Here is a 25,330-nt window from a genome sequence, read left to right on the forward strand (position 1 = left end):
ATGAAATTGATAGGTTTGCTATTAACTGAAATATAATATGCCCAGATAGACACACAAATGATTCTACCTCTGTATCTCAGATTATAAACTTATTTGTGGCTGTCATCATGGACAACTTCGATTATTTGACACGTGATTGGTCTATTCTGGGTCCTCATCATTTGGAAGAATTTAAGAGAATATGGTCCGAGTATGATCCAGAGGCAAAGTAAGTAAATCTAATGCACTTCTGCCACATATCCCATCAATTGTGTATACTGTGTACATTATTGTCCATTTTAGTACATTTTGTAAGGATTAAAGCAATATAAGGTACAATGACAATCTTTTTACCAACATAGCACACTGCCTGTTGGAATGCAAATGGTGAACTCTGATATTCACCTTTTTTTTATTTAAATGGATAGAAAATTAAAGTGACATGCCCAAATTCTAATGGAGGCAAGCATGCAAAGTCTTGTACTGGAAGTACGGGTTCATAAAATTACTCTCGATTTACTTTCAAATGGAAATTTCAAAGTTTATAATAAAGTATTATGGTATCACTTTTTGAGGCATGACGTTCGTTGTGTTACTGGGGAAATAATCCAGCGAAAGTGAAGTCAAAGTGACTCCTGTCAATTCAGGAAATAAAGTTCAATAAAAAGAATCAGTGGAAACAACTGTATCACAAAAATTATCGGGAAGCCTTTGCAATGGTTTGCTTATGTCAAGGAAACTAAGATTGTTGTAACTCCAGCCTAACAACTGATTTGATTTTATAAAACATCAATTAAGAGCTGCAGTCATTCTAGTAGAATGCCCATCACTACCACCTCAGGGCAGCTCAGGTTGTCAGTCTTGCCATGAATGTCCACAAAAGAATGTATGGAAAATAAATAATGAACAAGAAGATGGATTAAAGCATTCATTTGGTTAGCTTTGATATATTGCTTTTCTTCTGATTCATTTGAATTTCTTTTCCAAATAGTTACTGGTGGTGCCAGATTACTGTTTTACTTGCTTCAAAAATGATCTGGATATCCTACTATAATCTTGCAATGTCTCCAAGAATAGGATCCTTTGAGCAGCATTTTTATAGCTTTATTAAATGTACATGCATGTTAACAGAAATAAATAGGTAGGGCTATGCAGCATCTATTTCTCCTGTGGGCAGTGGGTAGGAAGTGCATTCTCGAAATGAACCTGAAAATTCACAGCTATGGTATTTTGGCGATGAAGAGGAGTCAGGACCCACACCCAAGTGTAGCACTGGGACATTCACTGAGGCCTACCACCTGTTTAAAAACCCCTTCTACAATACTAGATTGCCCAAATGCAGGGGGGCAATTCTGCTGCATTCTGGAAAACCAGATCCACATCAAGGGCAGTTTTTAAGGCAATCTCTGCTATCCAAAGCTAACAGCTGATTGTAGAGCTGGAAGGGCAGGAGAGTTATTTCCATTGTCACAATAAACTTCACTTTCCTCTGTGTGGCCTATTTTGGATACCCTGGAATTTCTGTGCTTCCATATTTTGGATTCCAGATTACTGAGTTCTTTACATTTATACTTATTATCATACAACATTCACTTTCTAAGTAAATTCAATTCTGAGTGCAATGGTTCAGGAACTGCTTTGAAAGAATGAGTTTCATCTGTGATTCTAGGTGGCTGATTCTTCAAATGATTTGTCTTCACATATCTCTGTTAACATCAAAAATTTTGATAAAAATCATGAAGGCTCATAAGAATTATGTTGAAGTTGTAAGACTTGAACAGTTCTGGGACAAGGCAAAAGGAGCATGGAGTCTGTGGTACTATAATTAGTAGTTTATATATAAGAATGTCACTTAAAAAATTCTACACAATAACAAGCAATAGATGGAAAGTAGTCCCTGGTCTCTCTGGCCTCTCGGATATATGTGATATTCTCAGTCTGTTCTCTTTCCTGTCTTCCCATGTGGTCATAAGCCTGCATGGATCTTTATCCTCAATAAAAGACACATGCCACTTAATCAATGTCTACATGTGGCCTTCAACAGACTGTCTACTTAATTTCATTGTGGTCAAAAATTTTTGTGGTAAAAAATCCCACTTCCACTCAAGAATCCAGGTAACCTTTTAAGCTCCACCCAGGACAGCACCTGGCAGGTGTTTACCATTATCTCCCTCATATAGATCATTGACAACCCATTCCTATCCTTCCTGAAGAATTCTAACTTTGTGAACAATTCCTTATACCCCTTGTTTCCCCCAATTTCATAACTGTGCAGTAACTAAAATGCAAAGTGTGGCAGATGCTGTGAGTCTGAAGTAAAAATATGCTGGAGTTATTCAGCAGATCACGGAGCAGCTGTGAATACAAAAGAGAATTACTGTTTCAGGTAAGTGATGTTTGAAAATGACTGCTCAGTTCTGCAGCATCCCTTCAGATAATTACAAAACCAAAGGTCCTGATTACATTTAATAGAAATACCAGAATCTGCATGGATTACAAACTAGATACACAATAATTTAATCTGATGCAGGATTTCGACCAAAAAAATGTTGTTAATTTCTTTCCTTCCCACAGATGCTGTATGACCCGCTGAGTTCCTCCAGCACGTTGTTTGTTGCTCCAGATTCCAGCATCTGTAGTCTCTTGTGTCTTCATAATTTAACCTTTAACTTATCTAGCTAAGCTTCTGCTCAAGCCTTGTAATATTTTACAAAGATTAACATAAAAAATCAAGGATGGTTTATTTGATATTACAAGGTTGTTATAGTATCTGAGAACGATATTGGGGCACAAGGCTCCAAGTTCCTATAACTATGCGTTATTTATCAGTATTTTCAGCGGTTCAGCTTTCACTAATATTTCTTGTAGTCCTTAGGAAGTTTATTTAAGATAATTTCAGACTTAAACCTTGGACGTTTTTGTGCACTGAGCTTAGATATTTATGGTGATAGATATCATAATTTAAATTAGATAATTAGCTGGGGGGCAATTATTGCATGGTAGGCTTTGTTACTCTATTGTCATGACTGTCAGTTTGCTCAAGTTTGAAATCAATAATTCGCAGAGGAAGAATAAAACATCTTGATGTGGTTACACTACTTCGACGTATTCAGCCACCATTGGGCTTTGGAAAACTTTGTCCACATAGAGTTGCATGCAAGGTAAGGCAAACTATAAATGTAAATGAAAATAAAAAAAATAGATGCTGAAAATTTGGCATAAAGCAGAAAATGCTATAGGCACTCAGCAGGTCAGGCAATACCTGCAGAAAGAGAAACAGTTAACATAACATCTCCGTCCACAGATGCTGCCTAACCTGCTGAATGTTTCCAACACTTTCTGTTTTTACTATAAATGTAAATATTTAATTATTTAGTGATAATGATGATTTGCTGTAACCCTATTCTGAAGATATTTCTTGCAGATATAAGGCAAGTTGTGCTTGTTTTGATTCTTAACATTTCACTTGATGTAGTCTCGTGTATAACTGGTTGATCCACTAAATTAATCAGCATCAGATAGTTCACGATTAATATTGATGGAAATATTCCAATGAAAGCTTATAAAAGTCATAGTTGGCTAACATAAATAATCCTATGCAATTTGTTAGAGGATTATGGTACCTGAGAATGATGAGATGCTCAAGTCTTTCCAATTGTATGTTACCTCTCATTAGTACTTGTGACAAAGAAATTATGCTTCCCAGTTACAACACCCAAAGACTGTAGTGGTACTGTGGGGTGGTTTGCATTGGAGGGTTGAATTGATTATTAACTGGTCAGAAATGATGATTATAGTTCTAAATTTCTGATGCTTTGGCAGCCCCATTCCTCAACTCTTTCTCGGCTATATCAATGACTGCATTGGTGCCACCTGTGCACCCATGCGGAACTTGACAGTTTCATAAATTTCGCCACTAATTTTCACCCTGATCTCCAATTCACTTGGACTGTCTCTGATACCTCTCTCTCCTTCCTTGATCTTTCCATCTTTATCTCAGGAGGTTCCTTATCCACTGACATCTTCTAAAAACCCACTGTCGCCCACAGCTACCTCGATTACAGCTCCTCCCACCCTGTCTCTTGCAAGGATGCTATCCCTTTTTCTTGAATCCTCCATATCTGCTCCCACAATGAGGCTTTCCACTCCAGGACATCGGAGATGTCTAACTTCTTTACTAATTGTGGCATCCCCCCCTACTGTGGTCGAGAGAGCTTGCACCTGCATCTCTGCCATTTCCCGCACCTCTGCTCTTACCCCCACCTATCCCAGACCCAAAGGGGATAGGGTCCCACTTGCCCTCACATTTCATCCTACCAGCCTACATATCCAACACGTTATTCTACACCACTTCCTCCATCTCCAACGGGACCCCACCACCAAGCATATCTTCCCCTCCTCACCCCTTTCTGCCTTTCGCAGGGACCACTCCCTCTGTGACTCCCAAGTTCACTCCTCCCTTCCAACCCGTCCCGCTCCCACCCCGTGGACTTTTAACAGCCCCCGCCATAGGTGCAACACCTACCCCTACACCACCTCCATCACCTGCATCCAGGGACCCAAACAGTTCTTTCAGGTGAGACAGAGATTTACCTGCACCTCCCTTAATATCATCTACTGCATTTGGTGCTTCAAGTGTGGCCTCCTCTACATTGGCGAGACCAAATGCAGACTAGGTGACCATTTCCCAGAACACCTGCGCTCTGTCCATAACTGCGATATACATCTCCCTGTTGCCAGTCACTTCAACTCCCCCTCCCACTCCATCACAGATATGTCAGTCCTCGGCCTCCTCCACCACCAGGAGAAGTCCAAGCGCAAACTGGAGGAACAGCACCTCATTTTCCGTCTTGGAACCTTGCAGCCTAATGGCATGAACATTGAATTCTCCGACTTTAAGTAATCCCCTCAAACCACCCCCCTCCTCCCCCGCTCCTGGGTAATACAATTACTATCTCTTGCCTGCATCTACCTATCACCACCTTGTTCCCACCCCGCCTCTCCTCTCTTGTCCACCTATCACTGCTGTGGTTTTCCCTTCTATATATTGGGCTTTCCCTTTTCCTATCTTCAGTCTTGAAGAAGGGTCCTGACCCGAAACATTGACCGCCTGCTTTTCTCCACGGATGCTGCCTGGCCTGCTGAGTTCCTCCAGCATTATAGTGTTTTTCATGTACTTTCAACCACTTTTTTTTACTTGTGACAAAGCAAATCTCATAACATCTTTACCTGCCAAATTTTGCAGTTTGGAACACAATGTAATAATCATGTGGACTTAGGTGAACTGTGTTCAATTCGAGCCACCAATACTGTCGGTGTGGAGCTTGCATCTTCTCCCTGTGACAGTTTGGGTTTTCTCCAGGTGCTCCCAAATGCCACAGACGTACAGGTTTAAAGGTTAATTGGCTGCTGTAAGTTGCCCCTTATGGATAAGTGAGTAGTAGAATCTGGGGTTAGTTAATGGGAATGTGGGGAGAATAAAATGGGATTCGAATAAATGAATACTTCATGGTTGGCACAGAGCCAGTGGGCCAAAGGGACTATTTCCATACTGTGGTACTTCAGGACTCTGTGACAAAGTCAATGAGATTCTCAAAATAGTTGATAATAAGAATTCAGTTTATGAAGAATTAGCCACCTCAGTTTCTGCTGATCCTGGAAAAATAAGGATTATTTGAAAAACTGTATCAGGTTTTTGAATACAGTAATTCATTTCAACATCTTGGACATCTGAAACTAATTTTTGTCAAAATTTTCACCCAAACAAAACAAAACTACCTATAACTTTTATAGTATACAATTAAAATTTTACCATTTTCTAATTTCAGAGACTGGTAGCCATGAACATGCCCCTGAATAGTGATGGAACTGTGATGTTCAATGCAACCCTTTTTGCCTTGGTGAGAACAGCTTTAAAAATCAAAACAGAAGGTAAGTTTTACACAGATCTGGAGCTAAACTCAGTTAAGCCAGTTAACTTCAATTCTTTGATACTTGGCATTAATGTACAACAGATGTTCAGAACTGAATTTAATAAATTTCTACAAGCCATGCCTGTTTGCTTGCCCACTTGAAAACTGTGCAGTAAAATAAGTTTCTGAACAATGTAATATTTTCCATACTGTTATGTGTATACTTGCATTAATATTAGTGAATTGTTCTGATCTCTGCACAATACAAATGCAAATATAGCCTGAAACAGTTCATTGCAAAGTGTGTCTAGGTGTGGGTAGGGAAGGTACGGTTTGAAAAAGAAATCTTTTTATGCCTGATTCCAAAACATTACCTTGAAGGTTGTTTTTAAGATTCAAGAATATTACACCCCAGAGTCAGGGCAAAGATAAAGTTAATCTACAAAAGTGAGTAGGTATGCATAAGAGATTTAAATGCATGTTTTTGTTGGGTTGGGATTGAGTGAACAAGGCAGTAAGGAACTTACAAGTATGAGAGGGTTTACAACATGTATTTTGCTGTTAAACTGGATTGTGTATGCACCTGGACAACATCTGATCTCATATTGAGCTTTTTTAAGATAATTTTTGAAGCTGCCTACAAGAAACAAATATTAATTTTAATGGTGAATTAAGTGCCCAGCATCAGGAAAAGGGGCCGTTTTGAATACGTATAGTAGCATTTCTAAAGCTACTCTAAGTAGCTTCCTTATAGTGGAAAGGAAATGTATTATTATTTTTGTTTGTAACCACACAAGTCATCGAAATGACAATAACAGAAGTATGACTAAATTAAAATCAACTGCCTATTATTTCCTTGGCACCTCTAATGATATGTTAATTAATCATTGCAAAGAATACCTATAAGCATATTGGTCATGGGCTAGCCACTAGGAAATTAAATGGCACTCAATGCTCGGGGCATCAGGTAGGGACTATTGAATCAGCCTTTTGCTTGGCAAGGCCTTTTCATCGCTTGCTGCACCAGTACGGAAAGTGTGAAAGATATCAGGTAAATCCAGGCGTGAAAGTTTGTAGTTTGGAAGCAGGATTGGGGTGAAGTTTATTTGCTGTTGATTGGTGGTGGCAGTGCAGATAATTAAAGGTTAGGTTAGAGGGTGTGATAAAAGTTTCTGGAGGAATTTATTGGGCAGGAGTTGTGCCTCACAGGGTTTCGCCATTTAGATCCTTGACAATCATGGTCAGCAAGATTGACCATACGGTTCAAGACTTGACAAGTCCATGGCACTGGGAATGCTATTGGTGAGTGAAGGGAATGGGACCCTCTCAGCAAAATCCAGGTCATCAACTTTCATATTCATTAAGGTATTGCTAGACTTGAATAGCTAGACAAACACTTTCAGATTGAAATATTCTAATAAAAGATTAAGTTATGAACATTCTCATAAATATAAAGTGAAAAATGTGGAACTGAACTTGACCAACTTTACATGAAATCTACATATTTCTTAAAGGAGTTGGAAAACTGTAATCTCATTCTCAGGTTGATGATGTTATTTGAATTCCATGAGGTTACGCATGAAGTCTGTCCTGGTATTTATGAATATCTAATTATTTAGTATATCTTTAAAACAACTAAGTCTGCAGAGAGCAACAAACTGATACACATATACTGTATGCAATTGTAGAGTAAGAAAGATCTAACATGCAAACACTGGTGCTTGCATCAAGAATGTCTTCAATTATTCTTGACCTATATTTAATAAATATCACCAAATCATAAATTCTATTAGAAATTATATATCCACAGCACCTCCACTATTCTAAAAGCTTCACGTAACAGATTCTATTGCATGTTTTTTCTCTTTTGCTGCAGGGAATCTTGATCAAGCTAATGAAGAGCTGAGAGCTGTTATTAAAAAAATCTGGAAACGAACCAGCATGAAGTTGCTAGATCAGGTGGTGCCTCCAGCTGATGGTTAGTGCTATGATCCCAGATTTTTTTTTCTTAACTGTTAATTGACTTACATTTTCCAAGAATTGCAAACTTATTACCATTTTGTTTTTGAGTAATACAGGATCAAATTCATTGTTAGTAAATAATCCAATATTTTGCTTTGCTAGACTTCATTGATTGTATGTTTGTGAGGAAATGTACATTTAGATTATAAATCACTTTATGTTCTCAGTGTTGATGAACAACTGGAGTCTGCAGACAAATCTCATTACTTTTTTGAAACTAGAATTATTTTATTGAACTGCATTTCATGGAAAATTGTTGTTTATTCACCAGTATATACTAATTTAATAAATTAAAATGGTAAGTGTACATGGAGATATGACCTGGAGCTTAAACAGAAAAGTAATGAATGCATATTTAAAATATCATGTACTTAATCATTGATAGCTGTTAAAATCCTCATGAACTAGTATTCTTCCATTGATTTAGCTTTAAATTTTGCTTAATGCTTCTTTTTATTAATTAATATTTTTAGAGAATTAAGTGATCAGTTGCTTCAGATTTATTTCTTAATGCTTGCATGGCACAGATGGAAGGTAGCAATGCATGCAATCAATAACATTTCAACTTTTTTGCCTGAGCTTCTCTGCAGCTTCAGCCCTTTTCTTCTCTCAATCTGTAAGAATATTCTGAAGCAATTCTGTTTTAGGTCGGTGGCATGGAACTTGTGTTGCCTCTTACCAACTGTTTCCCCTAAGATTTCTTTGAAAGGGAGACCATGCTTCAGAAATATTCCACAAAGCTAGTTCTGCCTGTCTGCATGTCTTGGAAATCAAAAATGATAAGGAGGCTTCTCATCTTTACAAAGTTTTGAAGACTTATGCTTGTGTTACAACAAAAGGTTGACAGCTGGTTTTCAAGCATGCTGGTTGTTGAGCAAAAATGTGCTTTAATTGACAGATTATTAGCCTTTACACTTGTATTCATTGCATTTGTTGCGTTATCTGTATGCAGCTTGTCTTTGTTCATCAAGGGAAGGGTTAAGTTTTGCTTGAACATTTTGAATCAGAAAATATTTATTGTGAGATGGGCACACACAGAAAACAAATTGAATAAGGCAAGAAGCTTGATGGTCAAATATTTGATGAGAGAAATTTGAATAATTTAAAACCAAGAAGTGCTATTGCAGACTCATTAATAACCACAGAATGTTTATTAAGTAAATCATATTGATTGACATACAATGACTAATACTTCCACAAGAACTGTAGTGCACCAAACTGCCGCACACTAAATGTCTTTATGTTTTAATTTATGAATTATGTTTATATAGCTAGAAATGTAAGAGTTAATTTTAAACTTTTGCAATTCTGACTGAATTTCATCAGTGCTACATAAATATCCCAATCTGTTCTAATGTTTGGAATGAGTGACATGTAATTTCTCAAGGCCCACTCCTCGAGGGTGAGATTCCTCACAGTAGAAATGTAACTTTGAAAATGTATCACATTCATCTGATAGTATTTCTGACATGAAAAACTAAAATATCTTTGAAGGAAGTCTTCTAAAAGTTATACTGCGTACTTCCAATAAATTAAGCCAAATTAAAATTCTGTGAAATTTAATGCTAATTGCATATTAGATGATTTTTTACAAACCATCCTCAGTTACGGATGTCTAATTGTGTCCTCCACGTGCATCATGATTGTTGACTACTGAGCCTGTGGTGGAGTTTTCTTGTCATTGCAGCTTAATTAGGGCATCATCATAGTAGATAATGACAAAAAGGCACATGGTGAGACTTACCGTTTTTACACTCTGCCTGGTCAGGAATTCCAGTCCCATGAAAACTACTGCTGACAGTCACTCACATACCTTTTGGCTATAAATGGCTCTAAAGAGCCAAAGCCACAATTGCTGCATGTTCACCTAACGTTTCTTGAGCCATCAGGGGAAGATAATGATAAACACCAAGGTGTGCAATATCACTCTGAACCGCCCTCACCCATGAAGTGGCTTCCATTCCACTTTGACCATTTACTTGCTGGTATCATTCAAAACTCTGACTGTGATATGGTCCAACCCCTTTGGCTTTGTTCAACAGTACCTTTTTCAGGCAGTGGCTGACTCCCTCCTGATATCAGGAATCCTCCCAAGTGTGCGGACATTGAACTCCAACTCAAATTTGTTTTATGACGACATGGGTAGAAACTCTATCCACTGGGAGTATTACCTAAACAGGATTATCTCCGTCCTCTCCCCTCCCACTGCACTTCACCTTTGCTTGCATTTGTTAAATCAACAATAAGTTTTTAATTGGTTATTTCTTTTGTCTGTATTATCCTTTTTACACAACTAAAGTTAGAGGGAAAGTTTTTTTAGAATTCTCTCTGACATAAAAGAAATTCTGTGCAATTACATGTTGTTTAAAATAAAATCACAGGGATGCTGTCGTACTAGCAGTTCCACAAAGAATAATCTCTATCCTTAAAAACATCATTCATCAAAATGCACGTCAAAATTTACAAATGATAAATTTTTGCATAATTTGGCTTCCAACTGAATCCTTTTTTTTCCTCTTTAAGCAGCCCTTTAAATAGCCCATACGAGGTTAGATGAAGAACAGGAATTGCCTTGCCTAGAGCTTAAAGACTGGTGTAAATTTTTGGGCTCCTCGATTCATGTGCATTGATGTAGTTCTTGGATGGTTTAATTTAGTATAATCACTTTATATAATGATTACTTAACAGAAATGTTTGGATTACATTCATGACATTGGATAGGTATTTCATCTGGTGGCCAATGCTACTGCCTGAGTTACCTGATTTCTTCATGGAAGTCCTGAAGTCCATTGCTGGCATGGACCTATACAGTCAAGGCCATCTTCTGCTATTCTGCTCATGTTGCAGGTTGCCCCTGCCCTGGACCAATGGAGTCCAACAGGGTTGTGTTAAATTCCACAGACTTCTCAATAGCCAAGGAATCTGCTCCCAGAATCTGTGCCAGATTTTAGATTAAACCTGGCACAAATGCTATTGAAATCAAATGGAATAAACAATAATTGAAGAATATTTAATTTAATTTAGTTAGTTTAAACTAATCAGGATTTTGAAAATATTTAACTGTTATAATTTTTGTTAATGTTATTTTTGAACATTCACAACCATTTGATCTCAGTGACAGCTTTGACAGCTGCTTCACTTGGGGAGTGTACCTGGCCACATTATGCTTTGGATCATGAACAGGATGGTCCAAAGGCAGGCAGCCAGCCAGCCATCTTAGGGTCAGCATAGGATCAGCCCCTATGTTATTAGTATTTTACTCAGTGAGGTAAGCAATGACAGTGGTAAGAAACTGAAAACAGTTTTGCACTTTGGATACTTGCTGATAATGTCACCTGCACACAGCCTGTTCACTGCATGGATAGATAATGGAAAAGGCTGTTTATTCTACTGTAAACAATACTCAGAAAGTGTGCTTAATGCTACCAGTGAATGAATGTTAAACATGTTTTAAGTTTTCTAAACCACAATATTAATTGAGGATTTGTTCCACTTCCCTTAAATGGTTAATGCTTCCACTAAAAGGAGTGGGCAGGAGATTATCAAACGTATTCAGCATTAGCTTCTGATATTAGTAACAGTGGCTTCAAGAATAACCCTCTAATTCCAAGTTTCTGTAGTTGCTCACTAGGAATTACATTGAAGCTACCCAGCTGAAAAACTAAATATCACTGCCCATCTATCATGTGGTTTTGCATTTGCCTTAACAGTGTCCTGAAGGTGTATATTGGAAACATATTTTTGTAGATGGCTTAATTTACAAGCATGCATTGTGATCGCTCTGATTACCCAAAATCACCAATGATCCAATGTGCCTGGACATAGATTCTTACTGAGAGAATCACCATCAGTTACATCACGACTCTGGTTCTCCCCAAGAATCTTTTCTTGCACTACTCATTTGTCTCATGTACATACTCCCCAAGAGCAACACAGCATAAATTTCTGCTTGTAAACTGTTAACAATTGGCAGACATCTTGACATCAAGTCGTGGATGAACAGAATTTTCTTCCAGTTAAATATTGGGTAGGCTGAATCCATTCTTGCAACTTGAAAATGAGAATATTCCATTTGTCCCTCCAAGAAAAATAACCTCCCCTGAAATTTAGAAGGTTTTATCTGTAACATTTACTTATGGTTTCTAAAAATAACCAATAGAGTAACTTGAAAATCGATAAAAAGTTGTCTGAAGATATTCTTTTTTTCAGCTTTCTTTATTCACATTCTTGTCTGTACGTTAGAGATATAGATGCTTAGTCACAAATGATTGCAGAGCTTTAAACAAAAATAGTCAAAGCAACTTCATATGTTGTCATCTGAATTATCTGCTTGATTTGTATACCTGGCCTAATGTCTGCTTGTGCCCTTCTACCTAATAATTTTGCAGGCTTTCAATATTAGTTCTCATTGGTCATGAAGGTGAATAATACATATACATATTTGAATATTTTGGACTCCATTTAAAATTATAATCTGGAACATAACCTACACTCTTAACAGACTAATTAAATTTTTTTTTATCTTCCTACAAAACATGGTAAAGCAATGTTATTAGCAAAGTTATTCATCATACAATTAAAGATGCATAAAGAGTAATGTTCAAATGTAAGAAATACTTCTCTGCATATTAAAACAGTATTTAAGAATTTTTAATCAGTAAAGAAATTTGGGAGTGTTAATTAGGGTCCATAATCAGTTACATGACAACTGGGAGTCCTGAACTTGTCCTATAGTTAGTTTTTGGATCTTGTTAACAATTTTTTGCACAACACAAGCAGCTTGTGTACTTATGGAGTATGGGGCCAATCTCCGCCCTTTATGACTTAAGATGTATGTTGATAATTGTATTGCTATCCATGTTACTACAACAAATTTATAGGTTCCTGCAAAATGTGAATATTTTGAAAAATCAATTTATATTAAATCAAATAGTAAAATGCTTTATTAATACTAATCCAACACAACAGAGTTGCAAACAGATTATGAAGTGATATTTTCCTATTCATTTCAAACTTGTAAAACTCCAGAGCAGCTGCAAATATATGTAGTGTTGGACTACATCTAATTTTAAAGATAATCCCAATGTCTATACAAGGTACAAACTGGGCATCATTTTCCATTTTATTACTTGTCCAACTTTGGATGAGAAATGTGAATGTGTTTTATTCACCTTTAATTATATTACTAATAAGCTATGCACTATGAATTATATTTGGTGCTGTTTACTTGTTAAATTTAATTCCTTCAAGTTTAATCTTCCAGGAATATTTTTACTATTTAAAATAAACACACATTGTTCTGAAGTTTGGAACATAGGATTACAGAAAGCAGTCAAAGTTCCAGGATGTTTAGGAAGAAGCTACTGTTCTGAAAAAGGGGGAAATCTGTTTGGTCTATTCACATAGATGATGAGGTAACCGTGGGGAAGTTCTATGCCACCTTCCTGATACAGGACTACTTTAGGAAATTCAAGCGACGCAAGGAACAAGGCTTGGTAGGAAAGCAACCCAGAAAGAATACTACAGTTGCTCTACAGGTGAGATTAATTTGAGAATGTGTAAGGAATGTTTTTAAATCATTTGTAAGGTGATTGATTAAAGGACATGCAACATGAGTACATTTATATTATTTGATTTTAATCATAAAGGACTTTAAATTATGCTACGTAATGGTAGTATACATGTGCTGCATATTAGCTTAAAATTCTTTTATTGCTGTTTTAGCAGAGGTTATATGAACCATTTAAATAGGTTAATATTTCCTCAGATCTCAGACATAGTCTCCATGCTTCCATGTGCTACTATTTCAGTGCATAATTTCAAGACCAAATTTTATATTAATGAGTTAATGTAATGCGTTGCTAAAATATAGTTATTGATGTACTATGTGAAATCAATTGCATCATTCTGCATTGTATCCAAAAGTAAAAACTACTATGAGGGTTGGAGTACTGAGATGCATGTAGCTATTTTGCTCTTTATTTACTGCAGCTTTTATATATGCTCATGGCTGAGCCATTCATGGTCAAACTGATTCATCATTATTTAAAGATAAGGACTTTTAATAAAGCATCTCTTGCTATTTTATTGCATGACATAAGGACTGAAATATCATGCATTGACGTACATAGGACCACTGCAAAGCATAAACGAATATAAAGCCAGAACATGGTGCTTAAGATAATATGCATTTTGAACAGTTTGATTGGAATGTGCATGCTTGCATTGTTGCTTCTTCAATTAGCATTAAAATAATTATTAATGATGAACCATATCTAGGCTTGGAAACTTAGCCCTGGGTATTGCAAACCAAATAATTTTTAGCAATTTGTAATAACTTTGGTTGCATTATGAGAACAACACAATATTAAATCATATCTTAAATGGTAGATGTATAAATGTTGCTTACCACAAATCGATTAATGCATAAAATTGCTGCTATTTTTAGTTCAGTGATTCTCAATAGAAACCTGGGAAATACTTCTCTGATGTAAGCATATGACATATATTTTCCTGCCAATTTAACAATGGTTTTAGCCTGTTCAACTGGGTCAATTCTTCTACTAAATAGTAAAGATAGATTGTGAGGGCTTGTTAATTGTTGGTGCACTAATATCACAAGCAGTAATTCTCGACTGATAAAAACTAAAGATAACTGAGATTAGCATTTGAAATCCACCAATTCAAGAAAAGAACTGACCAAACAATTGTGTAATGACCCTCTGACATAATGGGTTTTGGAACCATACTTCACTGATAGTATTGCATTATTTTCAGAATTATTTTAAATTTATTTATTTTATATGGACATATATATGATCTAAGTCCAATGTTTGCACAGAATACAATGCACACTGGTTTTGTTTAGCTGTAAGGATTAATGGGAAATTATTGTTTTTTTTAATCTGTAGAGCATGGGCATTAATGTAAAAGACATTTGTGGTATTATAAGAGATGATTAGCTTTTTTTTTGTTTGGGAACTGTCTTGGGAAAGTAGTATTCTGATTACTATAAGTAAATCAGAAATTTATAAGCTACCTTTTGGAGACATATGCACCTTCATAAATCATATTTAGCATTAAGCTGCATGAGATACTTGTTTCATCTATGTATGTAAAGTGTCTTTGAACCAGTAAGTATAGAGTGTTATGTGAACATTTCAGTTAGCTTTTTACTTCTAGTATTTATAACAAGCTGTCAAAATTATCAGAAAAATAGAACAAGATCTGACCTCACACACACTTTAGTCTCTATTGGCTAGTCAGCTAAAAAGTAGAACAGCCAAACATTAACTTGAATAAACAAAAGTTTATTTAAATTATTTACATTAATATATCATTATGTTAAGGTATGGATATATATTATGCCATGAAATACAAAAAGCAATGAACTTCTCAATTATCAAATTTTAAAATTCATTTAAGAGTAAAGGGTATTGAAAATGGCAAAATGGAAATCTTCACTGGATCTGCAAGCCCTAGATGAATGCAGACAGAGAGGAATAAACTTTTGCATATAAACAAGGGAATTTTCACGCTCTTATGTTCTTGTAGACAGTTACAAGGCATAAAGCAGTAACATCTGAAGCATAAATTGTAAATCCCATCAGATAGTTATGTACTCAAGTCACTGCAAATATCCGAAGTCAAAGTACTCCAGATTCTGGAAATCTGAAATGAAAGCATAAGATTAACAGGTTGGGCAGGATCTTTGCAGAGAGAAACGGAAACATTTTGGATTGACGACTTCTTGTCAGAATTAGGAAAACCTTTTTGACTTCAAGCATTTATTTCCGTTTCTCTATCCACAAATGCTTCCTGACCTGCTGAATTTTCCTACGTTTTCAGTTTTTATTTCAGATTTCCATCATCTGCAGTTTTTTTTGATTTCAAAAGTTGGACACAGTAGTTATAAGTTGCAGAAGAAGTGGAGAGAACAAAAGGCAATGTCTATAATGGGGTGGAGAGTAGTTCAGATTGAATGACAAGAGCAGTGGTGGTGCTGGTTGAAAGAGGGTGGTAAAGACAGTGTACAAGGAAAGGTGGATCCAGAGGATATGAATGAAATTTGAAATTAACTTGAAGAGGAAAGATTTAAAACATTGAGATTCAAGGCTGGAATGGTTGATTCCTGAAACTGTGGAATTCATCGCTGAGTCCAGAAGCTGTAATATGCCCAAACTATAGATGAAGTGCTGTCCTCAAGCTTGAGCTTTGTTGGAACATTGTAGAATGCCAAAGAGAGAGAGAAAAGAGGATCTGTGGAATGGAGAATTAAAATGTCAGGCAATTGGAAGCAAAGAATCATCCTGAACAGTGGTGTTCTGCAAAGTCCTCAATTAACCTACATTTGGCTCCCCAGTGCAAGGCAGACCACACCTTGAGCACTAAATTGGAAGAAGTAGTGGTAATTGCTACTTCAGCTGGAAAGAGAGTTTGAGGCTTTGGATGAAAGGAAGTGAGGAGGTAAAAGAGCAGATGTTGAATTGCATGGGTAGGTGTTGTGAGAAGGGGCATGGGTATGAGTGGAAATGGAAGAGGGAACCAGACCACTGTGAAAGGAATGGTCCTTTGGAGTGCTGAAGAGGGAGGGGAAGGCAAGATTGTTTGGTTGTGGCATCATTGAATATGAAGGCTGATGAGATGGAAAATGAGGATGAAGAAAACCTTACCCATGTTCTGGGTGAGAGCAGAAGTGCAGGAAATGAAACAGTCATAGTCGAGAGCCCTGTCAAGTATGGTGGAAGGAAAACCTGGGTTAAAGAAAAAGAAAGACATTTCAGGTGCACTGGTGTGGGAGGAGGCAACATCAGAACAGATGCAATGGGCATGGAGAAACTAGGACCATGAGACAGTAAGATGGGAGCAGAATCTGGCCATTTGGCCCATCGAGTCTGCCCCACATTCAATCATGGCTGATTTTTTTTTCAACCTAATTCTCCTGCCTTCTTCTCATCACCCTTATCCCTTTACCAAAGAAGAATCTATCTATCTATCTCTGCCTTAAATACAACCAATGACTTGGCCTCCACAGCCCTCTCTGGCCACAGATTCAACATCCACTGGCTGAACAAATTCCTCCTCATCTCAGTTCAAAAGGGATGTCCCTTTATTCTGAGGCTGTGCCCTCGGATCCTAAACTCTCCGAGTAATGGAAACTAATAGGAGAATGGAATGGAGTCCTTACTGGACCTAGCAGTAGATTAAAGTATAGTCAAGTTAGCTGCGGGGATCAGTAGATTTAGTTGATAATGGATGCTAACCTGTTCCCTGAAATGAAGATAGAGATCAAGAAAAGGAAGGGTGGAGTTGGAGATGGACCAGGGAAAGTGAGAGCTTGGTGGAGAAAGCTCCACTCTCTTTCTACACTTAGTTTGATTGCTGCTTCTTTTAAGAACTCCATTCCATTCTCCTAGTTTGTTGTGCCCATCTGTTTATTTTTTTCTCAACCAAGGTTTTCCTTCCACGATACGGGAGCATCAAAAAGCTTGAGCTCAGTCTCTGCAAGATAAAGGTCAGTATATTAAATAACAACAGTTCAGCACTGTCCTTGTCAGAAGAAGTCTTCACTCGGACAATGAACACTTTCTCTACATCCTCACTGAACTTACTGACAAGGGTGGGAACAACAGCTATATTGGCACTACTCACCCCTCAGACAAAACTGAAAAGTTTCTTCACTAAAGGGCAATTTCCATCCTGCTCTCACTTTTACATGATTCATCTCCAAATGCTGGAGAACTGAAATAAAAACAAAGAATACTAGAGAAACACAGCAGGTCAGGCAGCATTTGTGATGAGAGAAACAGAGTGGATGACCTTTCATCAGAGCATCTGTTTCTCCCTCCACAGAGAGAAATACCTCAGATCTCAGCTTGCTGAGCATCACCAGCATTTTCTGGTTTCACAAAATTAGGCTCGTCATTTTTCAGCATCTCTTGTGGCAATCCGAAACATGCATTATGCAAATTAGTGCCTATATTCAGCCAGCTTCCCAAAAATGTTTTGAAATGTGTATGGGATCCTTAAATGGATTAAGTAGTAGCTGGTAGCTAAAGACTAGTTAGTTTTGAAAATGTTGTTGTTGTGTCAGGAGGAACAAGAATGTAGCTCACTGCAGCAAAGCTTTTGTGAGGGGCACCATTAATTAAAAACTATTTAAATTTCACTGTTTTACTGTAAAGGTTTTTCTGTTTTCAGCATGATGTACTCCTTATTGGACTATGAATTAATTCAAAGGTTGTAAATTACAATCTTTTATTCCAGATTATATCAGTTAATAATTAATGGGTGCTGTGTGCATTAATAATATTATCCCATGCATGAAATGTTATAGGGAAATAACATCATTGTAAGGATGAATCATGATAGGGAAGTGTCCGATCCAGTTCTGATGAAGGGTCCCAGATCTGAGACGTTAATTGTTTCTCTTGCCACAGATGCTGCCTGACCTGCTGAATGTTTCCAACATTTTCTGTTTTTATGTCTGGTCCAGTTTTCTGACTGGGGCAGGACTTCAATAGGAAATTACTGCAAATATTTCAGATCATGTAAAAAGTGGCCATTAGTTTTTTTTCCCCCAATCCAGCTTCTAGGCTTGTCAAATTAATAGACTGTTAAGTGGATTGCTATACAGATGAGAAAGTTGGACATGTCTTTATTGGGGTTTAGAAGAATGGGAGGTGATCTTACTGAAAGATTCTGAGGAGGTTTCACAGCATATATGCTGAGAAGCTGTATTAATATTGGTTTATTGTTGTCACATAGTCAAAGTCAAGTTTATTGTCGTATGCACAAGTACATGTGTGCACAGGTGCAATGAAAAACTTACTTGCAGTACCATCACAGGAACATTGCATCAGATAAACAGCATTCACAAGAAAAACATTAAATATAAATTATACATAATATTTACAAGAAAGAATTAGAACAAAAAAGTCCGTTGTAGTGCAAAGTGATCAAAGTGGTCATAGAGTTGCTCTAATGAGGTAGTGATTAGGGTTGTGCAGGTTGGTTCAAGAACCAAATGATTGAAGAGAAGTTGCTGTTCTTGAACCTGGTGGTGTGGAACTTCAGACTTCTGTACATCCTTCTTGATGGTAGCTACAAGAAAATGTCATGGCCCAAATAGTGGGGATCTTTGTTCAACGTTGCTTTCTTGAGGCAGCACCTTATGTAAGTACTTTTGATGGTGGGGAGGGATGCGTCCATGATGTATTGGGCTGTGATGTATTGAACTGAGATACAGTGAAAAACTTTTGTTTGCATGCCATCCAGACAGATTATGCCATACATAATTACATTGAGGTAGTAAAAAGAGCACAAAAAGCAGAATATAGTTTTGCAGTTACAGAGAAAGTGCAGTGCAGGTAAATACATAAAGTGCAAAGACCTCAATGAGTTAGATTGGGATATCAGGTATTCATCTTTTAGTGGATGGGAGGTCTGTTCAGGAGTCTGATAACAATCAGATAGAAGCTGTCCTTGGGTCTGGTGGTTCATGTTTTCAGGTATCTCACCATGGGGAATCTCAAATAAGGGGGCATAGCTTCAGAAGAAGGGATTTCCCATTTGGTAGAGTGGGAATTTTGTTTCTCAGGGGTGTGAATCTTTGGAATTCTCTGCCCTAGAAAGGTGAATCATTGAATATAATCAAGGCAAAACACAACACATTTCGAACTCTAGGGAAGTCAGGGGCTGTGTGGTACAGAGAGAAAAGTGGAATTGAGGTTAGAATTATTGAATGGTGGAGCAGGCTCAAAGGGCTGTGTCGTCAACAACTTTTTCTATGTTCTCATGTTAGAATTATTCTTGTGTTTCTGTGATTGTTCAAAGTGAGTCAAAGGGTATGGAAATTTCCAAATTATACTTCAGTTTCAGCAAGAGGAAAATGAAAGGGAAGGATGAAGTTTCTTGTGAAGGTTTTGGGAATCAAAGTTATGCTATTCTTTAGCCTAGTCTGCCACCTCTTTGAGAAATATGATGAGCTCCATATTTGATAGTTAACATGCAGATAATGCCATAAGCAACTTCTGAACCAGAGCCAATCTTACAAATATTTTTGTTTTTTAACTATTTGTTCCTCAAAAGAAGGATAAAGTTGTTAGTAACTTTGTCTCATTTAGGTAGCTAACGAGTCTCCTATTGAAACCAATTATTTCAGAGTACATTTTTTTTACCAGAAGTTTTATTTTTAAATGGATGTTGTTATTTAAGAAGTTGCATTGGATGTGGCTAATACCATGGCTAGTTATGTATACGATGCGATTACCAGATTAATGATGGTGTTGAAAAGTGAAATCAGCAAAAACCACTATAACAAAAACAATACTTCAGCTCCAAAAATAAAACAGCTGGATTAATATTCATATTGTATTCCATCATCATTGTGACTATCTGGCATGTTATCATTTATTTTCTATTTCTTTCAACACAGCTGTTCTCATTAAATTTAAGCAATGGCTAAATTCAGCAGCAAATCATGACTAACTGGATTGATGACAAAATATATTTGCTTGAAGTTGGAAGTGCAGTTTCCAGCTCCTCAGCAATTTGTCACAGTGACGCAGAACTTTGAAACTTCGGACTTTGATATGTAACTGTGTTGGTATTTATCTTTCTTTAAATACATTTGAGTAATTAACAATCAGTTTTATAAAACTGAAAATTATACTTTATTTTATCCATTTTGTAATGATGTTACATTATCAACTTGTGTTGTAGATTAACTTTAAACAGAAAATATTCAGCGTAGTATCTGAGATTATAATAATCATTTCAATTGAAATCTAAAATTAAGTTCAAGTGTCACATCAAGTGAGAACTCTGTGATATTTGACCATTTACAAAGCACCTTTTAAAACATTCAAAATGGGATTGTATTTTGTTTTTACTACCTGGGAGGTCAGCAAAAAGGAAAATCCAAACTTTAGGGAGCACAGAAAGCAGACTCTATAACAGACCTTTCATCCTACTTATCCGGTTTCCACCGTGTGCTGCAATTCCCTGTCACAAAAGATTGTAGTGTAGCCCAGGATCTTTTAGTGGATGTCAAAAGCATTTGCTATTTGGTTTGATACTTTGCTGGTGGCTGACCCATCAGCAGGATCTCCTCAACTCTTTCTTGGTTATACAATTTGATTGTTTCAAAAAACTGATCTTAAATAATATCTGACTTTAATGACCTGAATTTGCAGCACTTTTGCACAGTAATGCTGCCACATTCAGGATTACAAAGGATAACCACATAAACATGGAAATCTGAATATGCAGGGTTCTCTTCACCAGTCTTTTCCCAACTGTGCTCCACTTGACACTCAGGAGTGCAGGGGTGAGTGTATGGTTGGGCAGTTCCCCAGCACTGATGACGCAGAATCTTCTCTTGAAAACTTAGCAGCAAGTAACAGCAGACAAAGATGGTAGACCATTCTGTTTTAAATCAAGAGCTTTCATGTTGTTAAATGCTTTTAAATCTATTAGTTTGTATTTTTTTTTACTTTTAATTGCCTGCAAACAATCTCAAGAAATTCAGAAACAGCAAGTGTTTTTGATAGCTTTGACTGCTGGCCTAGTCAAGGGTGTGGTTTAGCTGACTGTCAAACATTTGAAGGTGTTTGTGAGTGCAGCTTGTTAACCTCATGTAATTCTACATATGCCCTGGCATCATGCTGGGTGTCACTATTGAGAATCAGGCTTGCCCCTTGCAGGATTACATTGCAGGTGCACAAAGGCAAAAGCCAATTTACCACATAGGTTAGCTCACTCATCCAGGGAAATCTGGACCTATTATCTCTAACACATTGAACACCCTTTCTTCTGCTCATTGAAACAATGAACGCTAAACATTCCTCAAGGTAGTCATGCATTATATCATAGGATACTGTGCTGAACAAACAGTGAAGAACATTTTGATATTAAATTGTTGGCTTTCTCAGAAGTAACATGCAAAGCTATGGTTTTAATAAATGAAATTATTTGGCAGACTTACAATAATTGGTTGTGGAGCAACTAATTAACGTTGCAACAGTATTAAATATTTATTTAAAGGTAAATGTGCCATCTAGTTAACTATTGAAATATATTATCAGTATTAAATGTGTATATGCTGTTAAAATATTCATGGAAATTTAATTGCATTCAATCATTTAGGAATCTGCTAGGTTTTTAAATGTGAATACCTTTTTAATTATAATATTAAATTTGAATTAAAATTGAATTTAAAACATGAGTGAAGAAGCATATAAACTAATTTGCAAATGCTTTTACCTTCTTCTTTCCTCTTTAAGTATTAGCCCAGACTATGGGGCTAAGATTGGGTGTTCAACTTCCACTAAAATAGAAAGTTCCATTTTCCAGTTTCAGTGATGCACTTATTGTTTGTTTTATACAACTCTGGCAGGCTGAACTGACAAGCTTCCAGAAAGTTACACCAGGACACACTCAGAAAAGATGTATTTTTGAGAAAATTCACTGTTGACTTCAATACCTTAGCACAGGCTTTGTTCGAATGAGAAAAAAATACTTAAAGGCCAAGATCTCAAACCTGGCACAAAGCTCAAGGAAAAATAATTCCTGACCCATTATACTTCTGAAATATGGACTATCCATATCAGGCACAGACACTGCCAACAAAGCACTACCGCCAACATTATCTCTGCAAACACCTTCAAATTCATTGGCAAGAATAAAGAAATCAATGTCAACATCATCATTGTTGAGGCAATAATTATGCCCCTACAGCTTCTTAGGGCAGGCCAGGTGGTTTGTGTGCCTAACACAAGATTCCTGAAACAGTCACTTTGTTTTGAGCTCTATCAAGCGAGAGATTGCCAGGTAGATAGAGGAAAGAATTCAAGGATGTTCTGAAAACCTCCTTGGAATAAGTGAAACAAATCCACCAACTCATGGGAATCCTTGCCCCATGATCAGTTAAAATGGAAGAGCATTTTACAATGCATTGAGACTCTCAAGTCCATGTGTTGGCACCACACAAGAACCCAGTGTAACCAGCAGAAGGAGTGCACCAACTCCCAAATTACCCACCCACCCCATCAAGTACCGCTTGCCCCACTACTATCAGCCAGCTAGAACCCACACAACTAGAGTGGAAGTAATTGATCGTTGATCCCAAAGGACCACTTAGTAAGAAGGGAATAAAAAAAATAAGGGTGCATGTGAGTCAAAGCAAATATTCAGAATAACTTTAACTTCTGTAGAAGAATAAATTAAGTAAGATTAATAGTAAATAGTAATAGAATCTTAGTTAGTTCAGAAGGTGAACATGTTATCATGCTGGTTATGGGACCTGATGATGAAAGTGTCCTACCTCAATTCCTTTTAAAGATCCTGTATGGCAAAGTACAAAATGTGTGTTGGTGGCGCTAATGGAGCTGCCACAAGTTATCTGGTGTGACATTAATTCTCACACTGAGACAAATGGAATGGCTTTCTTGAGCAACAAACAATCTGCTGGAGGAACTCATCGGGTTGAGCAGCATCTGTGGAAGGAAAAGAATTGTTGATGTTTCGGATGGAAACCCTGCCCAGTCGACCTGAAATGTCAACAATTCCTTTCCTTCCACAGATGCTGCTTGAGCTGCTGAGTTCCTCCAGCAGACTGTTTGTTGCTCATGGTTTTACCATTGCATATGTTTTAATTTATTCAACAATTGTACTTAATTCAGTCTAGAAAATTGCATCAAGTAATACTTATGAGAAGAGTTTTTATGAAAAAAATCCATTATATAAAGTATCCATGTGCATAGAACAAATGCAAGCATCTGCAGTCTCTTGTGTCTCCAAGGCTTTCTTGAGGTTCAGGTTAAGGGGCATTGCAGCAACAGAGTGGAGATAATTTTCCTCTGTATCTGGTTTGGAGTGAATGTTGAGAATGCAATTAAAAATTTTGTCAGATAATATTTCACACCGTGATGGCTGCATTAATTCACAGCCATAATAATGTTGTTACTGTCATTTCTACTTCTATACGTTGCTCAGGTTATTAACAGTGTACAACCCTAAACATGCATATGTGGAACCCAGTTCTTAGGCCATAACCTGCCCACATGGGTCCCAGAATGGTAGGCAGAAAGCACATTGCAAGCCAGAAGACCACCACCTTAGGTGGACAAGCATCATGTGCACATCAGAAGCATTGAAATGTTAATTTATTCAAATTAGGCACCTGTACTTTCTTGCAGGATTTATTTCCTATTTTCCAGTGTCCTAGGATATCATTAGGCATATTCTGCTCTCGTAGCATAAAAGTAGCTCTTATCAGCAGGACATGGAGACTAAACCAGATGAAATTTTTAATCATTAAGAAAAAGAATCTGGAAATGTTCATTTCTTCTAGATAATCCCAGAGTTGGTAGGAGAGTCAGGCCATTGACAGTGCAATGCAATGTTACTTGATTTAGTTAAACCTAATTTTGGGGTGAATATCTCATTTACCAGTGTGGCAAAGCAAAGTGTATAAATTGTAAACATCAAATTGAGAAACACTGTGCAGTTATACAGCATGTTTATCATTGAATGAATTGTAGTAGTATGTAATTTTATTACTTTGGTCATGGTAACTGTTTGGCATTGTTTTTGTAGATTGTAGGTTAGTTGAAACCTACAAAGAAAAGCTAGTGTAAGGATTTCATACATATCAATTAGGCATAAGAACATTCAGAAGATGAATCAGCAGTGTATGTCACGTGGTACTTTTTGTAGTAACATTTGTGGATTCTCTTAGAACTATGATTAGGGATATTGCATAGAGGACCAAGAAGGGGAGAGTGGCCCTCCTTTTTTTTAAAAAATCCGTAGGTGTTATTCACTACATGTCAGAAACTGAAGAAGTCTTTTTCTAAGTGATGCGTATAATGAAGCAAGGGTGATGCTTCATATGATGGCAGTAGCTATACAGTTAAATATTTAGTAAATGGTTTATCCATGTAGCCAAGCACAGTGTCCTCATTTGCTAAGTTCGACATTGATAGACCACTTTTGAGTAAGATAAAAGGATATTCCTCAGTGAAATCAATGACGTACAACATTGTCTATATCTGCCACAGCTCCATTAAAAATCAGCAGTAAAAATAGTCTGCACATGTTCCTTGGCCAGTTCTAAGAGTCTGTCTTTGGTGCAGAAATTCACTGAAGTTAGTGTCAAGGAATTTTCCCTTTACTTCCATTGATATCCATTCCTTGTTCTAATTGGTGTCCAGATATACATCCTGGTCATGAGTACTGCACCTTGGAGGGTGCTGTGAAGAAAGGTGGTCAGCAGGTGGATTGAACGTTTGTAGAGATGGATCAAGTATAGAATTAATGTTCTCAACTTGGTTGTGGGTCTTTACTCCTAATGAATGTGTGGGGCAGGGATTTTAGCAAAGATGGTGAGCAAGAGGAGTTGAAAGCATGGTTCT

The 25,330-nt window shown here is 37.0% G+C and overlaps 1 protein-coding gene across 1 annotated transcript in view; it reads left to right on the plus strand.

The window, feature by feature from the left end:
• LOC127572139 (voltage-dependent L-type calcium channel subunit alpha-1D-like) overlaps positions 1-25,330 on the plus strand; it is a 305,309-nt gene that overhangs the window by 242,046 nt on the left and 37,933 nt on the right. Inside the window, exons 36-40 of the mRNA XM_052019090.1 lie at positions 81-208; positions 3,044-3,140; positions 5,808-5,910; positions 7,768-7,869; positions 13,320-13,450. Coding sequence (XP_051875050.1) covers positions 81-208; positions 3,044-3,140; positions 5,808-5,910; positions 7,768-7,869; positions 13,320-13,450 — 561 coding nt within the window. The remainder of the gene's footprint in view (positions 1-80; positions 209-3,043; positions 3,141-5,807; positions 5,911-7,767; positions 7,870-13,319; positions 13,451-25,330) is intronic.

This window comes from Pristis pectinata, chromosome 6, assembly GCF_009764475.1.
Source record: "Pristis pectinata isolate sPriPec2 chromosome 6, sPriPec2.1.pri, whole genome shotgun sequence".
Lineage (NCBI taxonomy): Eukaryota > Metazoa > Chordata > Chondrichthyes > Rhinopristiformes > Pristidae > Pristis > Pristis pectinata.